This window comes from Cuculus canorus, chromosome 24 (genome assembly GCF_017976375.1).
Source record: "Cuculus canorus isolate bCucCan1 chromosome 24, bCucCan1.pri, whole genome shotgun sequence".
NCBI classification, from domain to species: Eukaryota; Metazoa; Chordata; class Aves; order Cuculiformes; family Cuculidae; genus Cuculus; species Cuculus canorus.
This window is the reverse complement of record NC_071424.1, coordinates 5,650,190-5,664,035: the sequence shown is the minus strand read 5'-3', so window position 1 is coordinate 5,664,035 and position 13,846 is coordinate 5,650,190. Positions and strand designations below refer to the sequence as shown.

The following is a 13,846-nucleotide window of genomic DNA, read 5'->3' as shown; positions in this document are numbered from 1 at the left end:
AACATCTCCCACTGTGCTTTGGCACATTTGAGGTCCTTGGCTGCCTCAGCCCAAGAGGTGAGTCAGCTTCGCTCTCTCGGGGAGCCTGGGGGAGCTGGAGGGGCAGCTCTGCGTCTGACGCTGAGCTGTCGGACTGAACACAGCGGGCATAAATCTGATATATAGAAAAACACGACTCAGGAGCAAAGTCAAAACAAAGCCCATGTCCATGGGACCTGTTTTTTCCCCATCAAATAATGCTCTACACAACATATTTCTCAACGGGCTTTAATCACAGGAGAAATATCTCAATGTCCAAACTGTGAATTTAGCATCTAAAAATCCCTGTTTTCATTTTTGCTGCTGTTTATATTTCCTGGTATGGAAGGTCTATGTTGGCGATTGCTTTCCAGCCATGGATGCAATCAAAGACCATCCATGAAAATTCCTTGCAGAATCGCTTCAGCCAAGCCCGGAGCTGTTGTTCAGTTTGGCTTTTTGAAGCTTCCATTTCTGGGCCGAAGGCTCAAAGAAGAAGGAAATGGGTGAGATGAGAGCACAGGCTCCAGCGAAGAGGAAGGAGCAGACATATGTCTGGGTGTAGTCATACAGCCACCCTGCAGGAGAAGAGATTGTTATTAAAGCTGTTGGATTTTTCGCACTGCAAAAATCATTTTGGGAGGTGGGTGGGAAGCAAAAGATGTGTGTTCTCATTTAAGAATTCCTTAGATATTTTCTTTAAAGTATCTTAACTCCTCGTGTGCCTGCTGCTGGCAGCCGATGCGCGGACAGAGGGGACCATTTCCAGGCCTGTAACAGGCAAACTTGTAGTTGTTCTTCCCAGAGGTAACTTAGAATCGTTAAATAGTCTGGGTTGGAAGGGACCTTAAAGGTCATCCAGTTCCAACCCCCCTGCCATGGGCGGGGACACCTCCCACTGGACCTTCTCTGATCCTGTAGAGGATGTGGATTTTAATTTGATTGCATTTAATCCCTGACTTCTTTTCCTGTGTAAATAAATGGGCCAAAAGTAGCTGCTGCTGGAAGGTCCCATTGGATCACTGAGGTGGCCGCGTGTGTTGGTGGCTGCAACATCTGGGCTGCAAACTCTGGATTTTCCAGCCTTCCCTTCGTGTGAGCAGACCCAATTTAATGCAACCTGGCTAAAAAGAGAGATCCCAGGTCAGGAGGTTGAAGTCTACTTGTTTAAAAGTAGCTTTGAGAGCACTTAAAAGTAAAATCAAAACTCCATAAGGACTTGGGAATCTGGGAGGGGGCAGGATGCTTTTTAAAGTGACCTCAAAGGGTTTTGTTTAGTTATGGCATACCTTCTCGTGTCTAGGCCATGATTTTAAAAGGTAGATAATTTGAATCAAAAATATACAAAGTAATGGGAGTTGCTGCTGCACATAATAAAAACCTGAATGTGCTCCCAAATCTGAACTGATGTCAGAGCAGGGTTATCAGCTGAGGCAGATCTACTGCTGGTATAAAACGTGGTTCCTCCGGTGACATCCCTGGAAGGACACAAATCGTCAACCTGCCCTAAATAGGGAATTTTTAAAACCAGCTCTGATTAGGAAGGGAAATAATAGTCCCTGAGAGCCCGGTCTCAGCGTTGCTGCTGCTGCTATCTGCGAGTGCCACGGCTCCAAGTAGGGAAGGAGACGGTGCTGGTGAAATCTGGGGCTCTGGGGCAAACCAGAGGTTCTAACGCTTTCCTTGTAGGTTTTCACGGCTGCGGGAGGGGTTTATGAAATGGAGGAAAGGCTACAGGCTGCTTTGCTCTACCAGGGTTTCAGTTTCTATTGCTTCATGCCTTTCTCAGGGGGAATTTCAGCTCTGTTTTTCTTCTCAGGGATATCGTGTGAGTCATGGCAAAGACAGAGCTTGCTGTCGGAAAGGAGGATCCCACGGCGCTGGGCTCGGTGACGTGGGCGGCTCTCTCGTGACCCTTGTGTTTTTGCGGAGTGCTTTATTCTCAAGGTGGGATCTGTTTTTACTGTCTGAACATCTCTGGGAGTTGGACGGGAGAAGGGATGCTGACATAGTAATTTGTAAGATGTACAGGACAGAGTGAGCTCTGTTGAGCTCCGATTTATTTAAATTTTCTTTTAAATAACACTCAGGATGGGTTTTTTTCAGTTTTCTGGGCTTTTTTTTTTGGTGCTGAAAGACCAGCGTTGCTTCTTTGCTGGCAGCACAGTGGTCACCTTTCACTGCTTGACATCCCAGCCTTTAAATAGTGTCCCATCCTCATCCAGAAAAAAATCATTCCTGCTGCAGAAAGTTGAATTGGAATCTCGTAGTGTGCAAACTCCAGCTAAGCAGTGGTTTTGTAAGCAGTGCCGGTAAATCCCTGGCACCGAAGCAGTCCAGACTAAACATCCACGGCACATACTCATGCTGCGGGCTCTGGTCAGGCTGTTTAATTGTGCTGCCGATCTGAACTCAGAAATTGGGTTTATTCCTGATATCCAAGCAGCAATTTCGAGTGTGAAGATGCAGGTAGAATTTAGATGAAAGCATTTAACTGCACGTGCTAGCACGGCTTCCAAATGCCTCCATCCTCTCCACTTTTACCACCTAGATCTGCTGAAGCTGGCGTTTTTGTGTGCTGGTTGCTGGAGTTTGGTTTGTAATCCTCAATGATATAGGTTGTTTTGTTTCATTTACAGTTTGAGTTACTGGGTTTTAATCTTTATGGAAATAAAATAGACTTTTCTCTCCTTAGCTTACTTGCAGCTTGCCAAAACAATGTTTGTGCTGGTTTGGGTTTGGCTTTTTTCAGCGTGGGGCAGGAGCATCCAGGAGTTCCGGACCTGGAGCTATGAAGGAGCCTTTAAATTTCTCACCCTGGGCTTTCGGTGGAGCCAACTGCCTCTGGATTTAAGAGCTTTTAGTTAAACTGATTTGCAGGTAAGTGCCCTTTTCATTGCATTGCGATTAGGCTTTGTTCTTGTATGCAAAATAAGTGGTTTTAACCTCTGCAGTTCTCATTGTGCCTTGGGTTTCACAGCATAAAAATACTTGAGTTTTATAGAATTGTAAATTCTAAAGTCGGGGTTTAGGGATGTCAGCAGCAGGCAGAGGTGCTAAACTTCAGCGTCTCACGTAGCCTTTAAATTCTGTTCTGCATTCTGTAGTGAGCAGATGCTTTTGGACACACAGAGTTAATCAGTAGCTGCTGTCATATGTTTTGTGCTTAATACAACTGTATTGGAAGAGAAAATTGGAGGTTTTTCTTGAATCACAAACCTCCATCCTGAACTCTGAAACAGTTTCACCCCCTGCTCTGCCTACAGTGAGATGGAAGTTTTGCTTCTTGGCTTTATTTGGCTTTTATTTATCCCACCAGTATTAAGAAGACTGATTTCTGTGGAAAGCTTTTTGCAGGAAACCTGCTTGCTTTACAGAATCCAGAAGTGCTCACGCGGTGAGTGCTTAGCGCTTTCAGAAAGCAAAAGGCTTCCCATTAGTGAAAATATATTGGAAGCAGATGAAAGTGTAGCCACTATCTTAGCAGGGGTGATACATGGATAAGAGAGCCAAATTTATTTAGCCGTTTTCATGCTGTGTGTTACTGCGTCGGGGAATTTACTGCGATGGTTGTGCAGAGATTGCTTTCTGGTGGACATCGATCTTGTATCAGCAGAAGAGATCTTACCCGGTATGAGCTATGTTTCACCGTGACAGGGTAAAGCACGCTGTCAATGAAACGCTTTAGTCGCTCAAATTCACATCCATATACAGCATTTGGCCAACTAGAAACATTGATTAGGGAAATCAATTATTTCACATGCTGCCGGTACAGTGGCTTTGCAAAAACTTTGCACGGAGCTGGCATTTAGAGAATCCTTGGCAGCTTGGAGCAAAAAGTGCCTCTGCAGGTGTGGGGCAGCCGAGAGTGGAGGGCAGGAGCAAGAACTGAAGAGCAAGTTGCCAGATTTGATTCAGGGTATGTTTGGAAGATGAGTGACAGGATGTCGTTCCACTGATATTTGACCTTGCAGCTTTTTTCTAGTTTGCTTGAATTGTGAGGACCTGGGAAGAGCTTGCATCCTGTTTCCAGCTCTGAGGTATGGCTAAAGGGTGAGCAGGGAAAGGAAAAGCTTTGTCCTAGACAAGATGTTTGGAGGAGAACAAGCCCCTTGCTTGTAAGCAAAGGCTGGAGACTTGCTCCTAAGCGCTTGAAATCTGCCAGATGCTCAAACCTGCCTTGGTTTCCTGGCAGAGGGAGAAGAGGAAAGGCTTTTCATCCTCCTTATCTTTGGGCCCAGGAGCTCTTGTGGCTGAGCTGTGTAATCTGCTTCAAAACAAGAGATTACTGAGCCTTCTCCTTGTGTTCCAGTGCCTCTCTTTGGTGGGACTGCTGCTGAGCCTGTCCTGCTTTACCTCCCTCTCCTTGCCTTCCCTCCAGTCCCCCTGCTCCAAGTTTGGTGTTAAAACGCCCCGTTGGGGGTAAAATCCATAGTAATTTAATCATTACTCTGATGCTGCGGTCAGGATTAAAATACATCCGTGGGGTTTAGCCATCTTTTTTCCACCCAGCTTTTTTCCAAGCTGCTCGTTGGGTTCTGCAAATTCACGAACTAAATATTGACTGTGTATAAAGAGAAATTACTGAAATATGAGGTTGGGGTTTTTTTCCCTACTTGGATGCAAACCCCATCCTTGGATGGATGTGGGTAGGGGAGGGAACCAGCAGTGTGTTTTATCGCTGGATGTCTGTGCTGGGTGTCTATTTTATACAATATGAGACTTACCTGCTAGAGGAGGTCCTCCGATGGCTGCTATCCCAGCAAAGAAGGCAGCAAACCCCAGGTAGCTGTGGAGTTTTTGCACACCCACGAGGTCCACCTGTTTGTAAAGCCAAATGGATAATTATGGATTAAGCTCATGTGAACTCACAAGCACAGATTTCTTTTTTTTCTGGGGAGTTTCCTCTTCAGCTGCAGTTTTGAGAGGACTTCGCACCTCCAGGTACTTTGAGGAGGGTCACCAAGTTGGTGAAAGGTTTAGAAGGGAAGCCACGTGAGGAGCAACTAAAGTTTGTTCACCCTGGAGAAGAGGAGGCTGAGGGGAGACCTCATTGTGGTCTACAGCTTCCTCACACGGCAAGGAGGAGGAGCAGGCGCTGAGCTCTTCTCTTTGGTGACCCAAGACAATGGCAGGAAGATGTACCCAGGAGGGTTGGGTTGGACATTAGGAAAAGGCTTTTCACCCAGAGCGTGATGAAGCACTGGAGCAGCTCCCAGGGAAGCAGACACAGCACTGAGCCTGACAATATCCCAGAAGTGTTTGGCCAATGCCTTCAGGCACACGGTGTGAATGTTGTCCTGTGCAGGGACGGAAGTTGGACTCAGTGATCCTTGGGGGTCCCTTCCAACTCAGAACATTCTATGGTTGTAGGTCTAATCCAGCCTGGAATCCGTTCGCCTCCTTAAGGCCAGCAAGAAAATTACTGGGATATGAGATGCTTTTCTGCCTTCCAGTTGCTCGGACATCTCCTGAAATTAGTAACGTTGCTGAGACTTTGAGGAAGTTGTTTTAAACTCTGAATTCCTTCCCAGAAAGAAATGCCAAATTGAGATGGTGCCTTTCTATCCAGATTCTGCCGTAAGTGGTCTGTGCGTGTTAGAGAGAGTTCTGGGGTTGGGAGGAGGTGTTGGAGGAGATGTGCAGAAAATGTGCTGGGGACCAGGATGAGTCCATTCATTTCCTATGAGAAGGAAATGAGTCCATTCATTTCCCAAGGAGATGAAACATCTGCAATAGATGTCCAGTGCTTCTGTTGCATCTTGGCTATGAGTACCAGTAAATGAGCGAGAGAGGAGATGTGGGGGCATTCCAGTGGCACAGACTGGGAGGACTGGAGGGGGACCTCTCTTGTGCAGGCTGCAACAGCCCAGGGTAATTAATGGAATCATGGAATGGTTTGAGTTGGAAAGGACCTTAAAGATCATCCAGTTCCACCCCCTGCCATGGGCAGGGACACCTTCCACTGGCTCAGGCTGCCCAAGGCCCATCCAACCTGGCCTTGAACACCTCCAGGGATGGGGCAGCCACAGCTTCCCTGGGCAACCTGGGCCAGGGCTTTGGTGCTCTCATGGTTAACAAATTCCTCCTTATATCCAGTCTAAATCTGCCTCTCTCCAGTTTATACCCATTGCCCCTCGTCCTGTCACTCCAAGCCTTTGTAAACAGCCCCTCTCCAGCTTTCCTGTAACCCCTTCAGGTACAGGAGGGTTGCTCTAAGGTCTCCCCAGAGCCTTCTCTTCTCCAGGCTGAACAACCCCAACTCTCTCCTGTCCTTGTACGGGAGGTGCTCCAGCCCTTGGATCATCTTTGTAGCCTCCTCTGGACCTGTTCCAACAGCTCCATCTCCTTCTTACGTTGAGGATTCCAGAACTGGACACAACACTCCAGATGAGGTCTCACAAGAGAGGAACAGAGGGGCAGAATCCCCTCCCTCCCTGCTGGCCACGCTGCTTTGGATGCAGCCCAGGACAGAGTTGGTTTCTGGGCTGTGAGCGCATATTGCCAGCTCATGTCGAGCTTCTCATCCCCCAACGCCCCAAGTCCTTCTTTGCAGGGCTGCTCTCAATCACATCATCCCCCATCCTGTACTGAAATCGGGGATTGCCCTGACCCAGGTTTAGGACCTTGCACTTGCCCTTGTTGAACCTCATGAGGTTCACACAGCCCCAGGTCTTCTCCAGCTTGCCCAGGTCCCTGTGGGTGACTGGATTCGGGATGAATTCAGCTTTATTGAAGGGGTTTTGGATCATTGTGGAATACAGTTGGAAATGCCACATGCTACTTTTTTTCTTAATGAAATATCCTACTTACCAGCACAGGGAGGACCAGCGCCATGAACCCACCGCAGAACACAGCGAAGGCCACCGCGTAGGTCATGAGCAGCGGGAAGGTGGTGGCCAGCGGACAGAGCAGGTTAGTGATGCCGCTGAGGACAAGGTAAGCCATGTGGTAGTGATACTTCTTGGTCCAGTTCTGGTCAGCAATCCAGCCTGAGAGCAGCTGGCTGACCATCTCCGTGATGCCTGGGGGAAGAGGAGTTCACCAGAGCCTTAAAGTGCACTTTAGTTCATGTATTTTTGCTCTTTTGCACTGCGTTGCTCTCAAACACATCCCAATTCCACCTCCTGCTCACTGTAAGAGCACGGCCACAAAGGGCTGAAACGCCGGGAAGTTACAGAAAGGCATTTTCAGGCTGTTGTAAAATTCATGGGTGTTTTTTCCCCCTTTACCATGGTGCCTACTATTGCCAAGTTGCCTGCGGGTGCACCAAAAGCTCTGTAAAAATTCAATTAGGGGTTGTGATAAACTCTGAAATATCCTTCAGTAAAAACAGAAGAGATAAGCTTCCTGCTGGATCTCTTTTTCAAGACAGAGAAAAAGCAGAATATTAAGAAGAAATATGCTTAGGACATTTTAATTTTTATAAAGAAGCAAAACACAGAAGCCCAGCATTTTTTTTTTAAAGGCTGAGCAAACTTTTGGTACTTGTTTTTTCCATTTCTCGATATGTTTTTATGAACTAAAGAGCAGAGGAGCGCTTGCTGTCAGCTCGTATCTCGCTGACCACAGTTTCCCTCCTACTCTTAATTCAGAATATCAGATTAATTGCTGCTCTCTCCTTTCCTGACAGCGTACGTCATTTCTAAATATTATGCAGTACTGTAGAAATCAAATTTGGTTTTGTACAATAAAATATTTCGCAATAACTGAGGCTGGAGCTGCTTTCTTAACTCAATGTGACTTCAGTGTTAATCCGTGCTTATAATCAGGCTTCTTTTATTTCTTTGGGGGTTGGGGGTTGTTTCCCCCCCCCCTTTTACGTAAATGTGCCAAATCCAAACAGCTGGAACCAAGGTAATGTTTTTGTTCTCTCCCTAATATTGAATTTTTCTCTCTCTGCACACATTCCTGGGGCAAACTGAAGGGCTTTGAATGTGAGTGACTCTGCATTTCTGTGGCTTGTGGGTTTAAGCAAAGCAGGGCTCGTGGGGGGAAGGCTTTAGGTGCACAGATAGCACCTATGTAATTGGAAACTTGTGTTTGTTTGGTGCAGCGAGGACGTGGGATCATCTAGCTTAGGCTGAGAGAACCACCCACCATGTGAGAGTGACTTTGTGCATGTACAGAAGGCAACGCTATATATACAGGAGTGGGGTAAGGGCTGCGAGCTGAACCTCTTCCATGCAGATTTATTCTAGGACTTCTTTGGAACCATTTCTTAGCAAGATTTGGATTGCTTTTCTTTCCTATTTTGGGATCGTTGTAACTATAAATGGGTTTAAAATATTCTTTTGCCTACCAGCCACTGAAATGAGGTACGAGGCATCCATGCTGTTTATGCCCAGCGTCCTGGCTCTTGCCACCAGGTGGAACATGGGCACAAAGTAGGCCAAGTGGCTGAACAAAAAAGACCACGTGAAAATGCAGAAGACGGGATCCTTCAGTGGGGAGAAGTCAAAGAGAGGTTGTGATTTCTCTTTTTCCATCGGTGGAAGGGGTTTGTAGCTTCTCTTGGCCTTGGTGGCTGTTCCTGGCAAGCAGCTGGCTACAGGCGATTTCTCAAGCTCTCCCAAAGCAGATGTATTCACTGGACCAGAGACATCTCTGCCATGGGACATCGGGTGTCCCTCTGTGGTGGGAAGGTCCTGTGCACTGCAAAGCTGTATTTCGCTGTGGGTGGTTTCATCTAAACATCCAGTGACAGTTTGTGAATCCTTCTTTGCTTTTAGAGACCTACGGTCGTGATTTTTGGCAGAGGAGCGTGGAGGAAGTTGGGTGCTGATGGAGCTCAGCAGCATGCTGGAGGGTACGAGGTTTAACATGATGCCTCCAAAAATCAGGAGAGTACCTAAAGGAAGACAGAAGGTGCTTTTTCATGGCATGGAAAGGGATGAGCAGTAGGAAACGGTCTTTCTAGAACAGGGTGTGGTTTGTTGTCATGAATCATGGAATGATCAATCATGGAATGGTTTGGGTTGGAAGGGACCTTAAAGCCCACCTAGTTCCAACCCTCCTACTGGCTCAGGGGCTCCAAGCCCCATCCAACCTGGCCTTGAACCCCTCCAGGGATGGGGCAGCCACCACTGCTCGGGGCAACCTGGGCCAGGGCCTCCCCATGCTGAGAGGAAAACATTTCTTCCTAAGATCTCATCTCAGTCTTCTCTCTTAACAGCTGAAATCCATTCCCTGACTTCTTATCCCTGCACTCCCTGACCAAGAGCCCCTCCTCAACTCTCCTGAAGGCTCCCTACCACCCCCTACCAGCTGGAAATGCCTTTTGCTGTGATACACGCAACAAATCCAAAGCTGCCTCAGGGATTTGGGAGTTCGGTTTGTTTTGTTTTCCCTTGTTAGAAATCCATTACATGGGATGAACCTTCAAGATGACCTGAAACCATGTAGTCAAAGTAGGGATTTGCAGTTTCGGTTTTCATTCGAGATCTGTGTTTTGACTGTGACTTAACTTTAACGACCGATTAAGTGTTTAATCATTAACAAGATGCCCCCAAACTGTGCTAGAAGGGCAGAGTTGTTCCTCAGTGCATCCAATTTTAGTTGTTAAGAAGCTCCTCTTATCCTTCCTGGATATCCTCAAACACCCTCTTAATGCTGCTGAATTTGGATAAACGGGAGATGCACTTACCTTGCCAGCCATAAAAATCAATGAGAAGTTGCGTGAACGGCGCAATTAGAAATGTCAGCCCCATCCCGGAGCGGGCGATGGCGTTGGAGAAAGCCAGACGTGTCCTGCAGCGCTTGGCTGTCATCACTGCAGCTGCTTGGTAAAGGCAAGCGAAGCCCATTCCTACAGGAAAGGGAGAAACGGGATGTCTTAGAATCATAGGATGGTTTGAGTTGGAAAGAACCTTAAAGATCATCTAATTCCAACCCCCCTGCTGTGGGCAGGGACATGTCCCACTGGATCAGGCTGCTCGAGGACCATCCAGGGATGGGGCAGCCACAACCTCCCTGGGCAACCTGTTCCGGTGCCTCAGTGCCCTTATCGTGAAGAAATTCCTCCTTATGTGTAGTCTAAATCCACTCCTCTCCAGTTTATAGCCATTCCTCCTAATCCTATCACTACTTGCCTTTATTAAAAGTCCTTCTCCTGCTTTCTTGTAGCCCCAAAAGTGACTGCTTCCTCTTGTGAGCTTTAGAGATTCAGTGTCCTGCTGTCCCAAGCTAATTGTCCCCATAGCAGAGCTGCCCCGAAGGGTCCGTGCGCTGATCGCGGGGGTATTTCTGCTGTTGCAGTCAGTGGAGAGATAAGATTTTCATGCGTGGTATTTAATATGTGGGGATTTTGAGGCCGTGTGCTTTTAGTAAGGCATTTTTAAAAGGCCAAGATTTGTGTTGGGACCAGAAAAAAAGCAAGGTTAGTCGGGTCCAGTATGTTGAGACTGGTATCTTACGCTCCTCAGCCTTGGGGTGTCACGCGACACCTCACAGAAAGGGGTAGGGATGCTTTACTGTTAAACGAGCTGCGTGGTTTAACATTAAAGAAGCTGTTTTTACTCGTCGTACGTAGGTGAATGCGGTGCAGGCTGCTCACCCAGGAGAAGTCCCATGGAGACGCAGAGGAAGGGGACGCTGGTGGCCTGCGTGCTGAGCAGGCAGCCCCCTCCCACCAAGCTGGCCCCGAGGATGGAGGTTGTCCGCTCTCCCAACCTCCTGCAGACCACGGCCACGAGCGGCGCTGGAAGGGAAAGGAGAGAGAAGTCTGAGGCTGGAGATGCCAAGTGAAGTGCTGTAGGGCTGGAGGACTTGTACTGGGGTCATGGCATCTGGTGGGCTGGTGAGTGACCCGTACGCCACCTGAGGAGGGAGGGGAGGACACGAGAAATTCAGGGTGGGTTAATATCCAGGAGAGCAGCCAAGAGATCTTGCCCTGTACCCTAGGAGCTCAAAAGACAGGGAAGAGGAAGGAATCAAAGCCAAAGTTTCTGAGATCCTGGGTCTGTTTCCTTTGAGGCTGTGGAGAGAGACCTTATTGCTCTCTGTAACTACCTGAAAGGAGCCTGTAGTGAGGCGGGTGTTGGTCTCTTCTCCCAGCTAGCAAGCGAAAGGACAGGAGGAAGTGGCCTCAAGTTGCACCAGGGAAGGTTTAGGTTGGATGTTAGGAAAAATTTCTTCACTGACAGAGCGGTGAAGCCCTGGCAGAGGCTGCTCGGGGCGGTGGTGGATTCTCCATCCCTGGAGGAGTTCAAACCCAATGTGACGGTGGCACTTGGGGACATGGTTTAGTGAGCACAGTGGGGTTGGGCTGATGGTTGGACTGGGTGAACTTAGAGGTCTTTTCCAGCCTTAATGATTCTATGATTCTAATTCACACCGTGCTTGGCTGCCATGAATTACTCAGCACCTGGTTTGCTCAGAGGTGTTAGGGGTGAGGCTTTGCTCTGGATGTGTGTCATAAATCTACTACAACGAGGCAGCGTAACACGCAATGCCCATCCTTGGATGCTGCTCCTGCTAAGACACACGTGGGTATCAGCCGTGTCCTGCTTGCAGCAGTCTGTGATGGACATCAGATCTGCAGAGCATCCTCAGTGCCCCTGATATCAAAGCAAATGGGCTTGAGGTGAAAGCACTGCCTCTGTCCTTACGGATAGCAGCTCACCTCCTAAGAAGCGCAGGGAGGACATGATGGAGCCGATCCAGCTGACTTGCTCAGAGGAGCCCCCGACCTCCTCTTGGAAAGCCACAAAGAAAATCCCAAAGGTCTTGAGCATCCCTATCACGAGGACGTTGACCTGAATTGGAAGCAGATGAAGGTGAGATGCCACAGGGATCAGGATGGGAGGAAAAGTTTTTCCTTCTGCTTTACTTGTTTGGATATTTTGTTGTGTTTAGGAAGAAACAAACTGGGACACAGAACCTGGTGTAGTGTGTGTTTGGGGAATATCAGCAGGGTGGACCTGTGGTGGCCACACTGCAGTTTCATCTTCACAGACCTCAAAAAGCAGTTTGTGCAAACTGACTTTTCCAAAGCAAAGGAAGAAAATAACACTAGAGCCTGACTCTCGGAGGGTTGTTTTTGCTCTGCGAGTTATTTTTCCATTCTAGAAAATAATCTGAAGTGGTCTCAGCACTATCGAAGATCCCTACTAGTCAATGAAGTGTTGAGCGGAGCAGGGATGGACATCAGCTGGAGTGGTTTCCCAGGCCATGGGGACAAAGGACAGTTTATGTCCTTAATTTTAACTCCCTCCCTCCTCCCTGGTAGTGGGTAGTTAATGATTGGCAGTGAGTTACTTTGGGTGGAATGGAAATGGGGAGAGCTTTCCTGTGCGTCCCTTCTTTCCTAGCTGGGGGATGGTGTCTTCATCACTGATGGGAAGATGATGTGTGGTATTAAAGCCTGTGGCACAGAGAATTAGTGTCTGTAAGAGACGCCGAGGTGCCCGGTCCTCTCAGGAGAGCATAAGAGAGCGTGTGCTGCGAGCACTGTGTGCTGCTCCTGCACTTGGTCCTTGCAGACCCATCTCAGAGCCGATCCTTGGCTGCCCCAAGATGGGATCCCACCCCGAGAGAAGGTACAAGGCTCCCTTTGGGGTCTGACGCCTCAGCGGTGGTGTGTCTGAGCAGGGAAAAGTCGTTGTTCCAAGCTGCCTTTTGGCCCTGGGTGGTGGGTTGGGCACCTTTGTTGCCATGACAGAGATGTTTTTAGGTGGCATTTCATATGGAAGGTGTATGTCTTGGCTCGGCCGTGGTGAAGCGGGTGATGGCATTTGAATTTTGTCCTTAGCTTGATGGGATCAGCCTGTCCTGTCCTCTGCTCTGCGTCAATGAAGCTCCAGACTCTCTGTCTACCCCAGGGGGGGCTTCAGAAGGGTTTAGGTGAATTTGCTTACCAAGAAGAAGTGAAACACCACGCCCCACGCCCACCCTCTGTCAGCAGCTTTGGCACCTGGGCTCTTCCCTGCTGCCGGAGCCTCTGGCTCATCCTCCTTCCTTTCCCCTGGAAATGAGAATTTCAGGACACATTAACACCTTCCTCAATTGCTGTTTCAATTTCCCTGCAAAACCCACTCCTGTGGAAGCAGCAGCTGCCTTTGAACCCTTTGGCTTTGCTGTTAATGAAGTAGGAACCGCTATTTTGCCTTCAACTTGCAAAAACTTCTCAGGGTGGGTGAAGCTTTTACCAACCTTTTTGCCAGCAGATGTTAAGTTGCACATTAACACTACCTTCAAACAGTGTAGTATCCTCTCTCCTTGCCACCAAATCACTGTAACCACTGAAGTTTTAAGAGATTCTGAGTGACAAGCACAAGCTGCGTTAGAGGGGAGCGTTTGGTTGCTTTGAGCCAGAAGTCACTGTTTCTATATCCATCTGAGCTCTCGTGGGAAGCTCTCCCTTCCCCATCCTTCTCCGCTTCATTCCATCCTCTCATCCATCCCGCACCTCTGGCAGCAGCAGGATCCTGCCCGAGAGAGCAGCTGGACCCTACAGCAGTCGGAGCTGAGGAACCTGAAACTTTTCCTTACCTCCTTGCTGCCGCATGCTGGAAAATCCCAAACCAGTCGATTGCAAAGAGGAATCGTCTTTTCATTTGCTCCAGAGACTAAATCCCCCCTTCCTGACTTGGTACCCAAAAGCCGTGTTCTTCATCCACCTCCGATGAGGACGATGGTGTCCGTCCTTCCTGACGAGCCCCGAAATGGGACATGGAGCCTGGCAAGCGCTGTGTGGACAGAGCCCTTCCTCCTCCTTCTCCCTGGAGGCAGAGCTTGGCTTGCGGGGGCCCCAAGGCCAGGAGTCCCTCCCCTTTCCCAGCTGGGAGCAGGAAACCCAGGGCTTTTGGAGCAGAAATCCTGTTGGGAG

At 48.5% G+C, this 13,846-nt stretch overlaps 2 protein-coding genes across 2 annotated transcripts in view; one reads left to right on the top strand and one right to left on the bottom strand.

Moving 5' to 3' along the window:
• The window catches only part of RBM15 (RNA binding motif protein 15), a 25,512-nt gene extending 18,574 nt beyond the window's left edge, over window positions 1-6,938 (top strand). Inside the window, exons 3-5 of the mRNA XM_054087545.1 lie at window positions 1,838-2,898; window positions 3,993-4,058; window positions 6,835-6,938. The gene's annotated coding sequence lies outside the window, so the exon portion shown is untranslated. The remainder of the gene's footprint in view (window positions 1-1,837; window positions 2,899-3,992; window positions 4,059-6,834) is intronic.
• On the bottom strand, window positions 49-13,846 carry SLC16A4 (solute carrier family 16 member 4). Its single transcript, XM_009564344.2, has 9 exons — window positions 13,510-13,846; window positions 12,876-12,982; window positions 11,642-11,774; window positions 10,574-10,717; window positions 9,665-9,826; window positions 8,321-8,869; window positions 6,832-7,043; window positions 4,746-4,839; window positions 49-596 (listed from the first exon to the last, which is right to left on the bottom strand). Exons 1-9 carry the CDS (start codon window positions 13,523-13,525, stop codon window positions 442-444), a joined length of 1,572 nt encoding a protein of 523 aa, XP_009562639.2. The 5' UTR covers window positions 13,526-13,846; the 3' UTR covers window positions 49-441.

What these genes read in the sequence shown, in the direction of transcription:
- SLC16A4 (XM_009564344.2), bottom strand. An exon ending in CGCTGGTCCTCCCTGTGCTG is followed by an intron (nt 4,840 to 6,831) that starts GTAAGTAGGATA and finishes CTTTACAAACAG; the next exon opens with GTGGACCTCGTGGGTGTGCA. An exon ending in CGGAGGACCTCCTCTAGCAG is followed by an intron (nt 597 to 4,745) that starts GTAAGTCTCATA and finishes CTTCTCCTGCAG; the next exon opens with GGTGGCTGTATGACTACACC.